At 38.0% G+C, this 22,207-nt stretch overlaps 1 protein-coding gene across 4 annotated transcripts in view; it reads left to right on the top strand.

The window, feature by feature from the left end:
* adgrb1a (adhesion G protein-coupled receptor B1a) overlaps nucleotides 1-22,207 on the top strand; it is an 84,963-nt gene that overhangs the window by 8,381 nt on the left and 54,375 nt on the right. For all 4 annotated transcript variants that reach the window (XM_047811549.1, XM_047811547.1, XM_047811548.1 and 1 more), the window contains exon 2: nucleotides 17,468-18,395. In XM_047811549.1, coding sequence (XP_047667505.1) covers nucleotides 17,672-18,395 — 724 coding nt within the window. In that variant the 5' untranslated portion in view covers nucleotides 17,468-17,671. The remainder of the gene's footprint in view (nucleotides 1-17,467; nucleotides 18,396-22,207) is intronic.

Here is a 22,207-nt window from a genome sequence, read left to right as displayed (position 1 = left end):
TCTTTCTCTGTCTCCCGAGAGTCCATGAAAAGTCAAAGATCTGTTCAGTATCTCTCTCTCTCTCTCTCTCTCTCTCTCTCTCTCTCTCTCTCTCTCTCTCTCTCTCTCTCTCTTTCTTTCTTTCTTTTTTCTGTCTTTCTTTCTTTCTTTCTTTTTCTCTCTCTCTAACTCTCTCTCTTTCTCTTTCTTTCTTTCATTCTTTCTTTCTTCTTTTACTTTCTTGCTTTTCTTTTCTTTCTTTTTTTTTATTTTTTTTTTTCTTTCCCTCTGCGTCTCTCTCTCCCTCCCCTCTCGCGCATACTCCTCCACCTCTCTGTCGTACGAGTCATCTCTCCCTCCCCTCTCCAGATCCCTCTCATCGAATGCTCCGTCTGTCTCAATCTCAGCGGGGGACTCTCTCAGCGAGGCAGGGTCTTCTTCCCGGCTCTGGGAAGCATCGTTCTGCGAGGTGAACTCGACAGGTCTCCGTCTCTCTCTCTCTCTCTCTCTCTCTCTCTCTATCTTGTTGTGTCTCTCAGGAATGGCCAGTTTGACAGATAGTACGGGTCGACCCTCAGTAACTGACAGTAAACGTCTGACTGTCAGCGTTTAGATAGCAGCAGAGCTCTTATCCCTCTTCAGCTATATAGCAGTTCTGAGGTGACGCTGCTGTCACTGGCATTAAGTGACTACTGACAGGACAGTGTAACAACTTCACTTATTTTTCCCTGAGGCCATGATATTTAGGATATGGAACTGGCATATATGGATAAGCAGGCATTTAGTAGCATGTTTTGGGTCCGATGAGACCCTGATCTAAGCCAGTGTGTCAGAGGACTAACTGTTGACATAGGGTAATTATGCCCTGAAGGCCTGTTGTGCTTTATTCAGCACTGTGATGAGCAATCGCATCAAAGCCCTACAGCAACAGAGGTTAGTACACTTAGAAAATAGCTGTTCTTCAAGGATTCTTTAAGAGTTGACTGGATATAAAAAGCTTTTGAAAGCATTTCTGTGGTTTCTGAGAAACACTCTCCTGTACCTACCTATGCTACGCACCACTTTTAAGGTTTTCCCTAAAGGGCAAATTGAAGAAACCTTAAAATTTTAATTAAATGTGATTATTAACACAATTCCAGTATACTCAAACTAAAAATGAATACATGAATATAAATAAATTAACATGCCAGTACAACATGCAACAACATATAGTGTTATATGAATACGTTGCTTGTGATCTGGGTTAAAGAAGTAGAAAGTAAAATCTAATCTTTTCACTTATCTAACTTTAGCTAAGCTAACCGATGCAGGTGATTATCTTTCAAATGCAATGTCTAGTACATCGTAGAGGTTTGCATTTCACAGTGGATATGTATTGATTGTATGGCTAATCATTGTCACAGTGTGACATTTCAACTCCCTCTTTTCTACACACTACTGAGAATGCATAATGTGACTTAAGAAGCTTGTTCCCTAACAAAAGATTGCAGTGTTCACCCCTTATCTTCTGCTGCAGCACTGCAGTGAACGCGTGTCCCTTCTTAATTTATGTGTATGTTTATTCAGGCCTGTGTACAGAGACATTAGAGCCTGTTAGCCCCCTGACGCCTCATGTAAATTCCCCCATTGATTTCTATTAGATATGGATTTTCCCACTCTCTTCAAAGCGACGGGCTAAAATGAGCTGTGTTTGGTAGGGCGGACTTGTGTAAATCTGCCTGTGACATTTTGATAGTAAACCAATGCGCAGAGGAGAAGCAAATATCATTAGAAGAGTACAGGATTAAAAACTGTCACTCAGCATCACCATTACTAGCCCTAGCAGTCTGGCAGGCTCTAAGTTGTGCGTTGGAGAGGGAGAAAGATAAAGGGAGCGGAAAGAGAAAGAAAATTTGCAAAACGAATGTGATGAACCCATGGGCTCGTAAGTCAGGATCTCTTTTGGTAAACAGCAAGTCGTAAATATTTCAGCCGTCATGGCAGAGTGTGGACAGATGTTCCCATCTGCATGTTAATGAAGGCAGCCTGCGCTCAATAGCTCCCTTCAGCTCGGCTTTCCCAGAGATTCTCTACCCTCTATCTCATTCCCACAAGCTCTCTGCCTCTCTCACACTCTCACATCTCTCTTCCTCTCACTCTCCCACACTCTGATTCTTAGTCCCTCTTTCTGTGTCCCCCTGAATCCCGCAGCACTCACACTGAGCTGGCATTGTGCACCCAGCGCCCCCACACACATAAACACACTCACACACTTGTTTTCTGCTGAGCTGCAGTGAGGTCAGTGGGCTACAGTGTCTCTTGCCTTGTTTAGGAGAGACAGGTGCTTGAGGGCCGCAGGACTGTTGTGATTGAGAGTGAGGTCAAGTGAAGGTGAGTTTTACCTTAGGGTTCCTGTGCTGGTGTATTATTTTCAAACGCTGATGTAAGCTTTAGAGAAATAGTACAAAAATCATAGCTGAGGTAATCAGCAGTAGCAGCAGTATGCTCGTTGTCTCTGCTGCATTGTCCAAGGGGAAAAGTAGAAAATGTTCTGTGAATGTGTTCGACCATCCAGGACAATTTAAATGCATAATAGTAGGAGTAAAGCGATGAATTTAAAAATCTGTAAATAGCTTATATGCAGCTGCCACGGGCAAACGCTTCAAAATTTTTCCCCGTACCAAAAAAACCAAAGAAAAACCTATCTATTTGAAACACAATGATTTCATTCACATTGTGACGTATTTCTAAGCAACACAGCATATTTAGACAGGACATATGGCTCTGCCTTGTCAAATTAAAACAGAGTCAGATCTAGACTCTAGCAAGTGTTGCTGATTGCTAGTCAGTATCACTTTGATTTGAACACTGAGTATGACATAGCCATTGTTTATAGGTGGGTAAAATCCTCTGAACTTGTGTTGTTTAAGTGGTTATTACAGAGGAAATGTATCATGCTTTAAAAATTTCAGGTTAACTGTAAATTAAATGCTACTGGGGTGAATATACTGTAAGAATCATAATATGAGTCTATAGCAGGGGTAAAAACACAGGCAAACTAATTCTAACTAACATGGAATAGGTAAACACAATCTGGTAACAAACACACGATAGAATAGGGATGGAGAAAGGACTAAAAGAAACTCAAAAGCACATAGTAAACAGAAGCACATGACTCAGCACCTCTCGTCATGCCAGGAACTGTGATGTGTGCTGAGGAACTGAGGCGTGCAGTTCAGGACAGCCACATCGTTAGTGTAGCTCAAATTAAATACTAAAGAGCTGTCGCTTTTGGCAGATTGAAAAAAAGCCTTAATATGCATATATATTTTTTTCAATTCAAATTTATTTGTACAGTATAGCGCTTTTAACAATGGACATAATCTCAAAGCAGTTTTACAGAACATTAGAAACATAATACAAAAGTTTAATAATTATACAAAGCTTAATATATTACAAGAGTTCAAGATTATTATTATTAGACTTGTATTTATGTGTTTGTATTTATCCCCAATGAACAAACCTGAGGTGAGTGAGGCGACTGTGGTGAGGAAAAACTCCCTTAGATGGAAGAGGAAGAAACCTGGAGAGGAACCAGAAACAAAGGGGAACCTCATTCTCATTTGGGTGACACTGGATGGTGTGATTAGAAATTGTTACACCAGAGAGTGTTATTATGAATAATGTCCTTTCTAATAGTCATGACCAGTATGACAATTGTGAACTGCACTGAGAAAGTAATTAGCTCATTTAACAACCCATGTACAGGACGTCAACCAAACTTTCCATGTGTTTTGGTTTCTGGATGACATTTTTCTGTAGATTTGATCTGCTAAATTGAGTCTTGAGATATAAACTCAAGTGAGTCAAAGGTAAGAGCTACCGTAAGTTCTGATGCGATACACAAAATTTTAAACTAGACATTTCTGTAATTTTCTAATAATAAGTTAAGTGGCCTTTTTGAAATTTGTGCTTTTCATGAATTTTATTTGCACTTATTAAAAGGTTATTTTAATTTTCCTTCAGAATTAATGAAGGAGCTTTATGCATGTGTTTTCAGCTCTACACACCCCTAAACTTTATTTTTCTTTTGGTTTTATTACGAGCAGTGAAAATTTAAACTAAAATGTTAAAAACATCTCACCATTTATCTGAAAGGAGTCGTCATATGCTGTGTGTTCACTGATGCTGTGTGTTTACTGATCACTTCATTTATACTCATATAAATCTGACCTTATTTATAGGCCACTAGGGATTGCTCCAAAGCTCTGAGTGAATAACATTGCTGTATTTTTATTTTACAGGTATTTCCCTATTTAACTAGGGTATTTTATTTGTTGTCCAAATTAGTGCTATAGACATCCACTCATTCATCATCTTCTTATGCAGCTGTTTTGTCAGTTGCTCAGAATGGACTCAGATAACAGATAACTACATAAAAATGTTATGTAGAGGAATGGTACAGATCCTTTGTTGTGTGTGTGTGTGTGTGTGTGTGTGTGTGTGTGTGTGTGTGTGTGTGTGTGTGTGTGTGTGTGTGTGTGTGTGTGTGGTTAAGGAAAACTCAAGAGGCTTCTCTGTTTAACTATACCGGCGTCATCCGAAGTGGTGAAAGCAGTCATGGAGTTACTTGACTGAAGAGGTCATGCTGTCATTAAAAGGCTCATTATTTTGTTGCCAGTGACATCACTAACTAACACTGCAAGCTTTTCATCGAGCAAATCGTCCATATGGGGTGCATGTATAATTTAGAGAGAAACATTCTCTTCATAAAGGCAGATATTGTGACTGGAGTGTAATTTGTGGCAAACTGGGATAACTTAGCGTTGTTTTCTTGGCCCGACTTCCAATTTAACGTGAGCTTACAGTGATTCACCTAAATGAGTCCATCTGATGTACTCTGGATAAAAGGGGCTACTGCAGCAGAATACAATACCCTGGAGTCCTTATCCGTTTCGCTACCTTTAAAATGAAACGAGCTGTCTGGCTCATTTGATCTGAATGTGATATGGCTTGATTTGATTTGCTATCCAATACAATTCCTTCTCATATGTATATGATTGTGCTTTGGCACAAAGCCCTCATTATCTTTGCTATTATTTGTGATAGAGAGGAAGGGACGTTTTGACAGTCTCTCTGCCATCTGCAACATCTCCTTTGCGAGACGTGAATTAAGAGTGATTATCTATTTCATTTTCAGAGCTCTCCACAGCACACACACACACACACACACACACACACACACACACACACACACACACACACACACACACACACACACACACACTCTTGGCATCAGACAGAAAAAGGAAGCTAAAGGTCTTTTTTTAAGGGCCACTCCTTTCCAAAGGCCGGTGTCTAAACTCCCCTGCAATGAATTTGTCATTACCACCTCATAAAAATGTTGGCAAAGCCACGTCTGTAATCTGCTTTGTGCTCTAGCACAATAATACAAATTACAAACAGATTTAGCTGGCATGAAACCCAAATTAGGGTTGTATTAAATGTACCAGTCACATTATGCAGGAGGTAATTGCTTTCATTCAGGTGAAGAGACGAAGCTGCTGAGTATCACGAGAATATCAGACAAACGGCTGGACAAGTCGGGCACAGATGCTGGACAACACCAGGAGGATGTATTCATTATTTATTTAATGAACTGTTGGTTCACAAGTGTTTAAGTAAGTGTTTACAGTGTAGTGTACTTACACGTTTTGTACCAAAGCTCTAAGAGAGAGCTCAAGATGTTTTCCTACACATCTACTTGGAGTGAATACCATGTACCAAATAATACAACATACAGTGGAATATGCAAGCAAAAAAATTTATTTTTTAATAATTAATAATACACAATTAATAATAACACAACAAAAAAAACAATAGTTCATATTCTCTTTATATTATTATTATTATTATTATTATTATTATTATTATTATTATTATTATTGTTGTTGTTGTTGTTGTTGTTGTTGTTGTTTTAAAGATTGTTGCTCTCTACTCCATTGCCATTCTCAGTACCTCATTACAATCGTTCTACACAAATGAAAGTATATATACAGATAAGTGCTGTAGCTTTTGAATTTTTTTTTTTTTTGAAGATGAAGATTTTTCATAAACTGTGCAAAGCTTGCATGTCAAGAAAATTGCCACAGTTATAATTAAAACGGTATATAAAATTGTATAAAATGGTATATTCTGTAATTTCTATAATTCCTATGATTTTGGACACAAGTATTAAATATTTTAGACCAAACACTGGAGGTTTTTTTTTTTTTTGTTAGATTTCTTTAACATGAGAATTTAAAAAACTCTAAATTCACGACATACAAAATGATGTACTAAATCATTTAAATAATTGTGTTGTTTTTTGTTTGTTTTATAATTTATGCATAAAGTTTTTGATAACATTTTGTACCTGGTGCTGTAAGGCAGAGCTGAAGGAATGTTCTTATGAAAAAATACATACTTTGTAATGTGAATCAGTTGTAATGCGACTGAATACTTGTTATTGAAGTATTATTATTAGATGCAAATTCGTCTAGAAAATCTGGCACGAATGACATCTGTGGCCTTATTTAATTGTAACATTTCCTACAAATTGAGACTAAAGTTTTGAAAGCCATATTGGAATAAGACAAATCTCTTCACCATACATATGTCGTGACTGTTGCAGAAGTTTGTTCATGTAAACGAGTTGAAAGAGACCATGTCCCACTGGTACATCCTCAGTTCCATCCATTTCAGCAGACAGTTAGATGCCTAATTGAAATTAGCGTCAGGTAAACAACCGTCTGGACTCTTGATGAGAGCAAAAACAAACAGATCTGGGTTGGATGTGCTGAGGGAAAGAGTGCGTGCAGACACCGCCTGTTAGATCATTTTAGAAACAGATGTGGAGCTCTCACTCCTCTTCACCAGCCAGCCTGCCCAGCTCTTCTTCTTCCTCAGCATGTCATTCTACACCCTCTCCCCATTTCCCTCTCTCTGTCTCTCTCCTTTTTCTTTGTGTTTTTTTTTTTTTTACCTCAGCTATTGAGGAGATTTTCTTTCCATTGTTCACTCCATTCACTCTTTATTCTGGAGAAAATCACAGTTAAGAAATATGGCGACTTTAAATTTGGCCCTGAAGACTTGGGGACTTAGTGGTGAGCCTGTTTGCCTCACACCTCCATGGTTGGTGGATTAACTCCCACCTTTTTCCTGTTTACATTGCATGCTCTCCCTATTTTTCATGGGCTTTGATGCTGGTTCTCTGGTTTCCTTCCTGTTCCGAAGACATGCAGGATGCAAGATATGTATTGTAGGTTGATTGGCATCACTAAGTTGTCCAGTGTGTGTACTCGATTGTGCCATGTGATAGGTTGGCACCATATTCAGGATGTTCCCTGCCTTGTGCCCCAAGTGCCCGGGATATGTTCCAGATCCTGTGTAGGATACGATGAACATAATATGGATGAATGGAAATCTGACCCCATGAGCTTCACATCTGATTTCATTCAGGCTGAATTTCAACAGTGAACACTTCAAAAATATGACGATGCTACAGTACCTACAGTATATAAAAAACATTACAGGACACAGACACGAAAGCAGAGTGGATATCATATTGTATATCATTGGAAACCAACAGAACTGGATGGACATTGTAACACAGTTTAATGAAATTACAAAAATTGAATTTGCTGCATTCCTTTTCTGTAACAAATAAAAACATGTAAGGTGACCCAATGAGGGCTCCATCCTTCTGACAAAGCTACAGTTTAACTTTTCTGACAGTGTGCATATCATATCGCTACAAGCTATTACTGCAAACCTGGCCTTTTACTTGTACAAGCTCTGATGTTAAGGTGAAAGACCACATCTCACTGGGAATATAAGTCTAAAGCCATCATTTCTATTTTTAAACACTGTTAGAGAAACAGAGTGTGTAACATACAAGAAACATACGTACATCCCACATTACTTACAAGAATGTCTCCCTATTTATTGCTACTGGTTCAAATAAAAGTAAGTAAGTCTCAAGTGAAAGAATGAATGACATTCACTTCATTTTATCCTGATAAACCAAATCGGTAACACCAGTGCCAGGACACACAGGAGAGAGAGAGAGAGAGAGAGAGAGAGAGAGAGAGAGAGAGAGAGAGAGAGAGAGAGAGAGAGAAACAGAGAAACAGAGAGGGGGAGAGGGGGAGAGAGATAAAGAGAGGGGGAGAGAGTGAGAGAGAGATAAAGAGAGAGAGAGAGAGAGAGAGAGAGAGAGAGAGAGAGAGAGAGAGAGAGAGAGAGAGAGAGAGATATTGAATATGTAATTCAAATTTGCACTTGGATTTGGCTGATTTTTCTTATCCAATATCAGTTCTGGAGAGAAGTAATATTAAATCTGGAGCTTGACAGTTTGATGCAACCATAGATTATGCACAAATGGATGATTTGGGTTTTAAATACAGTTTAATATACAAAAAAACCCAAACAAATAAATAAATGTTATTTTAGGCTTTTGTAGCTTTGTAGCTCGTTGTTCTCTGCATTTAACCTGTCCAAAGTGCACACTAGAGGTCTTCTCGGGTCTAAAGAAATGTACCGGACCCGAAGTGACCCGAATCACTTTTTACCCGAACCCGATGTGCATAATTTTTTTTTAAGAAAGACCAGACCCGAGACAAACCCGAAAAAATTAGACCCGAGTCCGACCCGACCCGTTGGCATTTTCTTGCCAAAAACCCAAAGGTGGTGATCAGATGATCCTCGGTGACGACCTCAAACGGGGAGCAGCCGAACCATGTATTCCTGTGAAGCTGCTTTGCAATGTCCATTTGTAAATGCACTGTACAAATACAATTGAACTGAGCTGAACAGAATATAAAACATAAATAAATAAAACATGCTTTGCAGATGACTACTCAGACAGTCTCTCCTTTAAACCGTGCACAGTATGCATTATGAGTTAAATGAGAATAAAGAAAGACATTATTTTAAAATGTTATGAGCACAGAGCAGTCTTTATAATTACAGCAGCAGGTCTTAGAAGATATGCCTTTACTGTATTTTGGGAAGAGGAAATCTTTAGGCTATCCACATGAAACCATCCACAGCAGCAAAAAGTGAGTCATAAATGCAGAAGCTCCAAGAGAAGTATTACAATGATTCGGGCAGGTTTTTAGGGCAAGATGACCTACAGTCTTAGATGGATCAGGTACCAGCATCACATTCAGCAGCAGAAGAACACACACAGCACAACAGAGAGAGAGAGAGAGAGAGAGAGAGAGAGAGAGAGAGAGAGAGAGAGAGAGAGAGAGAGAGAGAGAGAGAGAGAGAGAGATTGGGTGGGGGACTGATTAGACATTTTCTTGCCTTGCAGTGGTTTAAACGGGTGGAGTTCAGACTCCATCTATGACAGCATAACTAAAAGGTTGAGCCAGAAGGTGACATAGTCTTTTATTTTATTATTAGGGGTTTTATTTCTGTGCAGACGGAAGTATAATAGCGAACTGCTAATTTAGATAAGTGTAGCCCAATTGTTACCAGTTTGAACTCAGTTTCTATTTTCATGGTCAGAAATTAAAAAGCAGAAAAAAAAAAGGCAGAATGAAATAAAACATATAAACCATCCTGATTTCCAATGCTTGTAGCAGGGAAATTGCTGTAGAAATATGTTATCTGCCAAAGTATAAATAATTGATTAAGTGTCTGAGGCTTTAGAGTGGTCTTTATAGGTTTGATTTGTTTCCTTTGGTGTGTGTGTGTGTGTGTGTGTGTGTGTGTGTGTGTGTGTGTGTGTGTGTGTGTGTGTGTGTGTGTGTGTGTGTGTGTGTGTGTGTGTATGTGTGTGTGTGTGTCATTTATATATTTCATTTAATCCTGGTGAAATTATTGCTGCCAGCTGATGTCAGTACAATGATATACACATTTTTTTAGTATTCGAATTGTCTAATGATATTAAAGATTGGTTGCAAAATCTATCCAGATTCATTGTAAAGTCTGTAAGACTTTCCTTCCCCTTAAATATTAGCACCTCCATAATTTTCTCTTTGGACATTCCTGTCACCATCCACAAGGGAGAATTTAACATACTTCAGCATTAATATTAGGTGAAAGAGGCCGTTTGTAATTTAACAGGGTAGATGAAAGAGCTTTGCTAAGCAGAGCATGAATTTTCTTTTCCATTTACTTACTTTTTTAATCTCTTAATTACTAGTCTTCTGTGATTTCCATTGCACCTCTTGGCAGTGTGCTCTTATCCATCTCCACATTACACAAGAAATATTACTGAGTTTCCAAGATGTGAGCGACACAAATCCAGATAAATGATGAATCGCTGACCCTTGGAGAAACATAGCATTACTTAAACCGCAGCAGCTTCAGGACATCCTTTTTCTGTCCCATAAATCTAAACTACCTTCTATTAAATTTAGCATCATTGGCAATCACAGTACACCAGAATCCTTCAAAAGGTACACAGATTGTCTTTTGATAACATTTTCCAAGTACTTTTTCATTTGTAACATATAACACACCTCAGACCACAAGTTCTATAATGTCAAGCTGCTCTAGACTCAGAGATTCAAGGTGTCTAACTACAAACCTGTACGTCAGGAAGAGGCAGAGCAAAGCATTACTGAGGAACATGTGTCCTCAATTTTATTTATTTATTATTTTTTTTCCAAATGAAGACTTGGAAAATACCAAAATTCAACTTAGATAAAAGGCAAAACAAAGAAAGAGAAAGCAAATGACAATTAGGTACCTCAAACCTCATATTATTTAAATTTTTATTTTTTTAATTCTGGATACTGGTGCACATTTACAATGTACTTTACAAGTATATTCATCAGCCAGGTCTTGAAAGTGTGATGTTTGCAGCAAAGAAAATTGTGTGTAATCAAGATGGTGCACTTTCATATGAACTTACTCTCACCTAACCACTTATTCTGATCGGGATTGTGGAGTTACATAAAGGCTTTTAATTAAATGATGAATAGATTAAAATAAATCAAAAATATGGCTACAACAGCAAAAAAAGGAGTACACACACAAATACAATTAATGCTTAATATTATAATGTTTTTTATCTGTTTATCTTGCATTTATTTATTTATTTATTTATTTATTTATTTATTTATTCATTTATTTATCTGTATATCTTGCATTTCATTTATCTTATTTATCTTGAGGGTAAAGGCTAGCTTGGTGGTCCTGGGGAGTTAAGGGTTAAGCTTGGTGGTAATGGGATTTGAACATAACCTTCCAAACAGTAGTCCAACATCTTAGTCACTGAGTTCTTACCCCATGTATAATGGGTTAATGTGCCAAATTATGACTAATTATGAATGAAATGTTGATTAAACTACTAGAATGTACAACATCACTTTGAAGTACTTGTATTTATGTACATCATAGTTTGTAAAACACTCAGAATCGAAACCAAAATCAGGTTTATTGCCAGGAAATGTAGGGCCTACATGTACAGGAACTTGTCTATATGTGTTGCAGCATATTAATAGTTGAGAAGAAGCATAAATATAAGAAACCGAGGTTATAATTAATAATGTGTATAAAGATTTACAAAAAAAACAAGCAATTGGATATAAACAAAAATAGAAACATGAATTGTATACTAATGCAGGATGTGCAATGTGGAAATGAACTACATTAGTGCAGGATAGTGAAGAGTAGGAGAGTGGAGCCGTGTGAGAAAGGAAGGCGCATTATAACAGACAGATTTGTGAACATTAATGTAATGTGTCTGAACAGTGGTAGTGTAGTTTTCAATGTCCAAGGTGGTGTCCAATTCTGCTCCTGTCTTTGCCACTGGCAGCAGAGCACCAAATGGTGATGGAGAAGGTGAGTATAAACTCAACAATAGAGGTGTAGAAGTGCACCATCATAGCCTTTGGTAGGTGGAACTTCTTTAGCTGCCGCAGGAAGTACAGTACATCCGCTGCTGTGCTTTTTTAATCTAGAGAGTTTATGATCAACTCCCACTTGAGGTCCTGGGTGATGGTAGTTCCCAGGTAGCGGAAGGAGTCCACAGTTGGGACTGGTGGTGAGTCACACAGAGTGACAGGGGTGGGTGGGGCTGGATTCTTCCTAAAAATCTACCTCCATCTTTAATGTTTTCTCTGTATTGAGGTCCAGGTTGTTCCTGCTGCACCAGGTCACTAGGAGGTTAATCCCCCTCCTGTAAGCAGACTCAGTCAGTATCGAGCACACATTATTTTTTAGCATGACTTTAAATATGAAAAGATTAATTGTTTTAAATAACCATTTTCCCTATATATGAGTTATGTTAACAGGACATTGAATAAAAACATTTCTGATGCAGATTAATCGATGCTTAGGTACTCCACCTATTTAGCTTATTACTGCAGGTAAGTCTGAATAGGTCACACTTATCTCTTCCTAACCTGTCATTTTACAAATTAGTTACAGAGTATAAACTGTAAAGGTAACTGGTGTTGAATTAATCTAATCCTTTTTTCTGGAATGAAAAAGTTATTAACATTCTTATCAGGCAATTTCACAAACTGTATTCTGACATAGACCCCTGATTTATGTGTACAATCTTACTGGTGCTTATAAAATAACCAATTATTTGTTGAATCTGATATTAAATAATAAAAACTGTACAAACGCAGGTGAAAGAACATTTTCTCCTATTCTATGTTAATTTATCCAAGAAAAAGTGCAAATACTAACACATCCTCTGCAGGCTTAACCTTCATAACCTTTCTGATGTATGAAGTCATGCAGGCCATTTTGAATTAGTTAGCATGAGGTGATGGTGATAGTCACAGGGATACACAGTGAATTTTGTAATTAAAATGATAATTTCAAGTACATGTCTCATTTCAAGTGCTTATGCAGATGTGTTTCTTTAAATGTGTGCCATAATGAGAGCACACCTCTTCTTTGGTTTCTTAGCGGTGACCATGCTTGTTGGATTAGTTTCATGTTAAATTATATACAGAATCCTTTCTGGCACAGTTATTGCTGAAAAACTGACAAACCTTTATCAGTGCGGCACATGTCAGCATTCTGAATATATATATATATATATATATATATATATATATATATATATATATATATATATATATATATATATATATAATGATTTTTTTTATAGCACTGCGATTTCTCAGTCTCACAAAATGTCACACGTAATTGACTTTTGATCTGTAGATAGATTTTCAATTAGATAAATATTACTGCTCAATACATCATCTGCTGAGCTATAATGAGTAGAATGTGCATTAGTATAATATCTGACATTATCCAATGTCAGCTGTGTGATTTGTTTTATTGGATAAAAAGGAATAAAATAAACAGAATTTTGATTTTTTGTTTGTTAGAGGATTTTTTTTTTTCAACAACAGCCATTAAAACACCAAACTCACTGGGAAGATAAATTGTGGATGACGCCTTGAAAGGTGAAAGTAGCCAATCAAAGTTCATGACCCTTAAGAACCAAGGCTCAGGAATATGAAGTGGTTGGTAGCATATCATAATGCATTTTGCAGTCGTTTGCCTCAGAGCAAGAGGAGTTTCTGAGCTGATGAAAAAGCCCGGCATTTAGCACAGTAAACACATTCATCATCAGAGACAGATAATTATCTCTTTAATTCCAGAGCCGTGTGAGGCCTCCCGCGCTGGTTGTCATAGACATTAGAGTGTAGATAGAGGAGAATATGAATAGTCTTGAATGAGGATGTGCTGCTTGTTGCTTTCTGTTTTCTCAAATAACCCTGTTCACTGGAGTTGTCATTGCTGCTTTTCATTAGGCAAGGAGAAAAAAATAAGAATGGTATCAACTAGAGGAAGGAATGTGATGAATGAGAGAGAGCATACCCACGTCACACGTGTTATGTAAATTTTCTCTCCCTCTTACCTATAGTCTTGATCTTACTCAATCAGTCTCTCTTTCTGACTCTCTGGCTGATGGTTTTGATTCCTGTTGTTTTTTTATGTGAAAGCTAACAGCCACCATTAAGGTAAGCAGCATGCACTAGGTGAAACCTTCACAAAATCCATAAGCACAATTTATACCATTCCATACCTGCTAAATAAAGGAGCTCTGGTACAACATTAATCACGCTAATTATGATACTAATAAAGAGGTGGTTAATTTACCCTCACATCACATTTGGATGTAATTGTTAGCACAGATACAGGCTAGGAGCGTCATCTTATTACAGTGATACAGAAAGCAGTGGTGACTAACATTCAGGGAATGTGTATGACTCAACATGCCACCTGCCTCCTGATCCCACAATGTTACAGCTTCATTTTTTCACAGCCGTTGTATACATAACTGCAGAGTCATTGAGAGTAACACACGCCAACAAAGACAAAACGTGACTCCAAAAAACATGGAAATGGAGTTTTAAGTTTAAGTTTAAAGTACACCGTTTAATTAATCTCCTATTAATTATTTAATCATATTTACATTTACATTTATGGCATTTGGCAGATGGCATTATCCAGAGCGATATAACAGATACAAAAGTGCTTTAAAGTATCTATCAGTGAACACCGGTTCACTAGGTTACAGATTTATGATACCATTAAACTAAAAACAGTTGTTTTGTTTTTGTTCTTGTTTTTGTTTGTTTGTTTTACATGGAGGACATTAGATTAATAATTTATAATAATAAATAATTAATAGGATGTGTTGGATCAAGTCTAGATTTATTCAACTGCCAAATAATAAGAATGGAAGCCATATTGTTAAACCAGTATTAACCTTGGACGCATAGAGGCATATTGGATTTTTGAAGAATTAAGCACCTGACTCTGAATTTGTCACTCTGTTAGTTATAAGAGGTGACTTAGAAAGGCAAGCATCATTGAATATGCTTGTTTAGAATCAGAATGCATTTTTTTTCACCAGTACTTTATGTGATCTGTGATGCATGGGCATTTTTCTTGGTGTGATGGTGCTGTTTATATCTAACATACAAGATAAGTGACATGAGTTGACAAACACACATTTATCAGTACCACAAATGCACAGGCACTGACACATATACATATGATTTGTCTAAAATGAACTGTACTGTAATTATACTATATACATTCTTTGAGTTAGTAATAGTATGTTTATTAAGAATTATTTTATTCTAGATATATTGTTATATGTAGGAATATGGGAAACATTGTATCTAATCAATCTAGTGTTATTGAAATTAATGTAATATTGCCATTAAATTTTGATTGAAAACTAATCCATCCATGTTTTTGTTCAATATAATGTGGGTGGTGGTTGAAATATGTGCTTTCAGCACCATGGAGAGTGACTGGAAAGCCTGATTAGAATTAAGACCGCGATCACACGTTTCCATATAAATATCCAGTGTCATCCAATAAAAGTTCATTTTTTCAATAATTTTTGACCTAATGGTCACATCATCTTATTCTAAGCATTAGTCTCAGCTTTAGAGGTTTTATTATTTGAATTCTATATAATTCTGTTTTGTCAAATTTGAAAATTGTATATAATATTTCTATAGAGAGTAATATGTAGTGGGATTATAACACATTTTTCTAAAATGTGCTGTAGAGAATAATACTTTTTTTTTTACTGTGCAAAAGGCAATTATAAATAAATTATATATATATACATTATATATATAAATTCTCCATTCAGTACAAAAAATAGGGTCTCAATGGATGTCATCAAGGACTGCCCTCAAGAATCTTGTACTGAAAAACAAATAAAGCTCTCAACATAAAGTGGAATTTTCTGTAAATATTACTACCAAAACAGACATATTACTTCTGCATCTTAATTAATAATCTTAATAATTTCCCCAACACTGATGTGGCCCATTAATCAGTCAGTAACCGAACTTTGAGATCATCTACCCACTCACACGGTTTGATGCAAAACATGGAGAATTGGCTTAAGTGAATAGATGTACTATGTCTGCTGTTAGCAAGCCACTACTGTCTGATAAACACCCTGGTGTCGTGATAATACAAGCATCATTCAGTGGTGAAAGCATACCTATTTCATTATGAGATAGTCGCATTCATGAAGCTGGAGAGGCTAAAAAAGTAGATTCAACCATAAGCTAAGTATCACGTTAATTGCTGTTGGTTTGTTTTGACAGAGTTGACTGATGCCTAGGGGGTTAGGTCTGCACCTGTAGATGCTCAACGCTAATGCCCAAGATTCAAAGGAGTAAGTGCAGCTATATTGTTGGGATGTCTTTTTAATATTGTGCTGCACATGAAAAGCACAAGGTAGTTTTCTCTCACCCACTCATTTACCTCGAAGCCTCCACAGTACATTCATAGAACACAGAGAAGCGCATGGCAGTGTGGGAGCATTCATGTGACGCTGAGTGCTAGAAGTCATGCTTCAGTGCCAGATCTCTGCCTCCTGGGAAACATGGCTTCTCAGGAAATGAGACAAGCCGAACAGCTATGTTGATGCTCAGCCCAACCCCCCTTTCCTAATGCTGGGTGCATGCCACTGGACATTTGCCTCTGTTACCAGGGGAATCATGGCCTGGTAACTGCGAAAAAAAAAGTGTTTATGGATAAGTGGGATCAGCAATGCTTTGCTTACTCAGTGCTGGTTTGGCAACTGTTTTTGTACAGTACATAGCCAAATATCATTTCCTTTGTGCATTTTCCTCCAGGCATGTCCCAAGTTTCACTTCCTTAATGGCAACCAAGGAATTTTACTGAGTGCTTAGTCATTTTACTTCTGTGCTGAAAAACTGTGACTTTTTAAATATATACAGTACACAGCTGGATAATGCAGATGGGCTCTACTCATTTCAACACATAGTAGAGAAAAAGAAGAGTAAAATGGAGCTTTTTGACAACACTGATTAATCCAGAATAGAATCCCACATGGTGTGTGATTGCAGTGGCTCCTTGGTCTTTACAGTTGTTTTGGCAGCATGCTTCCGTGTGCTCAAATGCCTTCTGTTTGGCCCTTTTCTATGTTCACTGCTAGTAATAGCCTCCATTACATGTACCATGGTTTGTTAGCTATTGTACTGAGTATATTATGCTGGAGATATTGAATCGTCAGTGGGAGTGGTGATACACAGGCGTGAAGAGCTGGTACATTTGCTTTTAGCTTAATGATTCTGCTAAGATTGAGGCTATTGATCATTTTGCCAAGCGGCAAATGTAGTGCAGTAATGATTGACTGCAGGTGTTCAAAATTTTTTTAATTAATTGCTCTATAATTGGATAAAATATCAGGCTCACCAATGAAATATGGGTGGGTGACATTTTGTGAAAAGTAGCTGCCTCAAATGAAATGGGTTTTTTGTCATAAGCAACAAAGATGTTGTAAAATTCTATTGTTTTTCCATGCCACAGTGTGTCAAATTATACTTTATTACAACGTGGAGTATTTATCTATGTCTATGCCCATATTCATTTCAAGATATTACATTTCAGGTTTTGTCTTTTACTGAATGATAATTTCATGACTTGCTTGTCATCTTAATTCACATGGCTTGTCTTATATGCTCTGATCCTACAGATCTGTCAAGGCCTGAGGCATCATTAACATCAATCCGGATCAGTGAATCAAAGCTGATTCTCATCCTGAGCAAGAAGCACAGCAGGCTTTGGCCCACTTCAGGCGATTTTTCTTTATCATCCGAAAGAGGAAGGTGACTTCAGGACAGGGGTGCAAGAGAAACTGAGTTTGCTCTTTAGCCCTGATTTCCATTGGACAGCATTTATGACCATGATATCCAAAGTTCTGAGGACCTGTCTATTTTCACTCCAGCTCCTCCCACTCCTGTTGCTGTTGCGGCTGGGTGGTCTCAGCGCTGCACCTTCTGGCCCAGAGTCAGACACCTGCTCTACACTAGTCCAGAACCGCTTTTTTGGCTTCTTCTTTTCCTCATTTGCCTTTCCCAATGCCCCTTGCTCCTGGACACTGCAGAATCCAGACCCAAGGCGCTACACCATTTTCATCAAAGTCACCAAGCCTACAGAAGACTGTGTTCCCCGGCAGCACCGCACCTTCCAGTACGACTCCTTCCTGGAGACCACACGTACCTATCTGGGCATGGAAAGCTTTGATGAAGTAATGAAACTGTGCGATGCCTCTACCCACATGGCCTTTCTGGAAGCAGGGAAGCAATTCTTGCAGATTCGGAAAGGCTCAACAAGAGGGGGCTCAGGTCCAGAAGAGGGGAATGGGGAGTTTAAGGTGGAGTACTTGGTTGTGGGCAAGCGGAACCCCAGCATGGCAGCCTGCCAGATGCTGTGCCAGTGGTTGGAGGACTGCTTGACTTACAGCACTTCTAACCGGCCCTGTGGCATCATGCAGATTCCCTGCCAGTGTGGGCACACTTCACTGCATGACATAGAGGGTAATGGATGCTACAGAGATGGAGTCTACCTAGAGAACTGTTATCCCACTGTGAAAGGAACACCACCTGATGCAGATACCAGTGGTGAGTTGGTAGCTAATGGCTGCAGTTCTTTTTCATTAACATGCCATTGTTGTCAGTAAAATATTGCTGCACATTAATTTCACTTATTATACACCTTATTTTTTCTCTTGGATGATGTTCACAAATGAAGAGAGTTTGTAGGTTTGCTTAATGAACTCTCAGAACCTTTCCATGAATCAACTTTGATGCATCATGCAACAATATACCTAGTATTTTTGTTACATTTATTTAAAAAAATTAATATTATTAATGATATGTTTTATGATGAAAATCTGCGTAATCGCTTAGTACAGTAGGTCATGAAGTTGGTTAGGATATTCCAGTGTTGCATTAAGCTGTCTCTTTTTCTTTTATTTTCTGAACATAAATGGTGAACATATTATACACCGTATCAGTTTTGACTCTCTTCATCTCCAGCACAATGACTGAAAGTGCCAGTGTTGAATACAGATGACACATCTGGTGAATAAATATTCCACTGATGCCTGACTATGTTCTATATATTTTTAACCAGAAAGTATGAAACTGCTCATGGATGAAAGAAAAAGTGAAGGTTCACTGAACAGCTACTGTCAATAGAACGGTTTTGATGATGACATATACTGTACAGTACCAAATACAAGAAATGAATTGGTCAAAAATACAATATTACCAAATACTGTATCTTTGTACACACTGTGATCAGAATATGAATATTAAAACATTCTGAAGTGTGTTGTCTAATGGTGTAAAGCTATCCTAGGATAATGTGGCCAAAGTTAATTAATTAGCGCTTTTGGTTCATGTTAAATCGACAATTTATCAAAACACCCACAGAAATACCAGCTTATTTGGAAGCCCATAAATCTGTCAGGATGCTCACAGAAAAGAATGAAAACAGGGTTTCTCTTGGTGCTCATTTCAAATTGCAGGCTTCTGTGATATCATTCCTACAAAGGTTAATAGTAGGATAATTAGCAAACTGTATTTTGTAGCTCTGCTTTTATCACCTAACCCAAGCAGGAATCTGTAACTCATTAAACAGTCAATTTGCAAGTAAATGTAATACATCTATGTTTACTGACAACATTTTACTACACGTTTTCGGTCAATACATCTTGGGTTCAGTTAAAATCTGGGAATTTTATAATTTCCCTAAAAGATAGAAAGAAACTTAATGTTTTAGAATGAAAACTCAAAAGAAAATCAATGAAAGGTCTATTCAATATTTTGAATATTCAAAACTCCAAAAAAAAAAAATTCAATGTTTCGTACAGATTTTGTGTCAGATTTTCCTTGAGAATTGTCCCTTCCATCGAAAGATGACACTCATTATGATGTATTGTGATTATACGAAAGATGATTTGTCATTACGTGGATTGTCAGGTTTTGCACAACATTAGAAAGCTTATGCCAGCATAAGTCTATATTGGCATTAAAGTGACAAGGGACAAACACGTAGAAATTTATAGAAACATTTCAAAAATTCTACATTTCAAGGTATTGCTAATAGTATAATTTTCATTGAAAAAGGTAAAAAATAACAATGCAAAATACCAGGATTTTCATTTATTTGCTCAGACTTTTTAACACACTGTCCATTATATTTGTCAATTTTCTCTGAGACATCCTATAATCACTATACAATGTCAAATGAGGCAAAGTGTAGGTAAAACGTAGAGTATTATATTCTACTCTTTGCTAAAACTGTCTATAATAATTGATGTATGGTAGAGTGAGAAGGTGAGACAAAGAGAGAGAAAGAGAGGAGGGCAGAAATAGTGGTTTTACATTTCGGCTGATGTGTCATGGCTGGGTGACCTTGGCTGCTTGGCGCCACATGCTGCCTGTGGGGGCTCAGCTGGGGATATCAGGATATCAGGTGGACTTGTGGGAGCATCTCTTTGGCAGGCAGCCTCCCAGACTGATATGGGATAGGGATGGTGTTGAGGGATTTGACGATGGGAAGAGAAGCCTGGTCACTAAATCTTTCGCTATGCTCTGATTTCTCCTAAGAGAGTGGATGCTGGTTAGAAACTCGATCCTTTCTAGATACGGAACCATAGAGGATTGCTGCCCTCTGTGACCTCATGAAGTGGCTTGCCATCTAATCTCCCTCCTCTTCTTCTTACTTCTCTGTCCACATAGCTTATTTAAAAAGATGATTTTCATAGGTCAAACTTTTGAAGAAAAATTTCTCTGTTGTGTGTAAGGAAGATAAACGATGTGTATGTGACAAGGAGAAGGTCACTTAGATGGTTAGATGGATAGATGGATGGACGGATGGATGGATGGATGGATGGATGGATGGATGGATGGATGGATGGATGGATGGATGGATGGATGTCATCTGAGATAGATAGACTGATACAGAGAGAGGGAGATGGCATGAATAAATAATTGATTAATGTGGCATGAAGGTCCATTTTTTTGGAGACGAGTGCTGAGAGAGTGCCAAGCGAGAGAGGAAATAACAAATGACTTATGGCAAGCAGGTGGTTTATCAGTACAGTGCAACCCCCTGGGCTCTGTCTCTTTGTGCTCACCCACAAGAGAATTAATGGAAAGCTGTCTGTCTCAAGCCGGCCCAATCAGTCGAGCCCTGGCTAAACCCTCTAGCAAAAATGCTTGGTGTGAGAAAGAGTTAAAAAAAAAAAGATTAGAGTAGGGCGTGAGTGAGCACTTTCCTCGTTAAAATGCTAAAGGCGTGTCTGTTGTTTGAGTGTGACCCATTGCTCAGAGGCGTCATAGAGGACGAGGAGACTCATTACACACTCAATAGCTCAGAGCAGAAACAGATTATTGCCTATGCTGGAAAGACTGATTGGAGAAAAAGTGAGTTTGCGGGGTTCAGGGTGGCTACGGAGGAATAAACCACATTTTGCAAGGCGGTGATGATAGACCTTTTTCTGTATTCTGGTCAAATGTTTTGTGGAGGTTTTAGTAAAGTAAGATAAATGTGCATTGTGTTAATGTCTTTGCCAGGCAGCGTGAACCTGGTTCAGTTTGATACAGCTGAGCTCTGTAAGAGGATTTTTTTTCTTTTAAAAAGTGTCTGGAATCCTGAGCTTTGTCATCTTTCTCTCTCTCTTTCTCTTTCTCTCTCTGTCACACACAGACACACAAAATCTGGATAGTTATAGTGTAGTGAGGGCACCACTCTTTGTGGAGGTGTGTTGTGGGACTGCTTGGCCACCTGGGGCATCCTTCTTTAGCACACGGCATAGACAGCTCAACTGCCTGTCTTCAACGAGTGATGAACACAGTGCTTATCTCGGCTAGATGAACAGCCTCTCTCTCTCTTTCTCTCTCTCTTTATCTTACTTTCTCTTTCTCTCTGAGGGATGATTCCTTAGTGCTTACTTTCTCTCTCCATGGTCTTCTTCTCAACCCCAGGGCTCATAAAATATTCATGTTTTAATTAAGCAATTTTACTGCTGCTTCTTTACATCTGATAATAATGAAAGACCGAGCCGTGTGTTCAGAGCATGTGCGTGAGTAACCAGGTGTGATTGTGTATAGGTTTTGCATGTATTACTAAGGAAGCTATTGATTTTCTGCTATAAATAGTCATCATATGGAACAAATGGAAACTTTTTGTGTTGTCTGTCTTGTGTTGTTGAGATCAGCTCAAGAATGCTGCAAGGATTTCAGTGCTTTCTCGAATGGGGTTCATCTCTTTTCATGGTTTATCCTCCATCTCTCTACTCCTGCTTCACTCTTTCATTCTCACTCTCATATTTTTCCACTTCAGTCTGTCATGCTCTTCCATGGGATATTTTTTTTAGAGTGTTCTTGTTATTGCATTATCAATGGTTAGGCATTAGAAGCAA

This window comes from Tachysurus fulvidraco, chromosome 3 (assembly GCF_022655615.1).
Source record: "Tachysurus fulvidraco isolate hzauxx_2018 chromosome 3, HZAU_PFXX_2.0, whole genome shotgun sequence".
In the NCBI taxonomy this organism is placed as follows: domain Eukaryota; kingdom Metazoa; phylum Chordata; class Actinopteri; order Siluriformes; family Bagridae; genus Tachysurus; species Tachysurus fulvidraco.
This window is presented reverse-complemented; position numbering and strand designations above follow the sequence as displayed.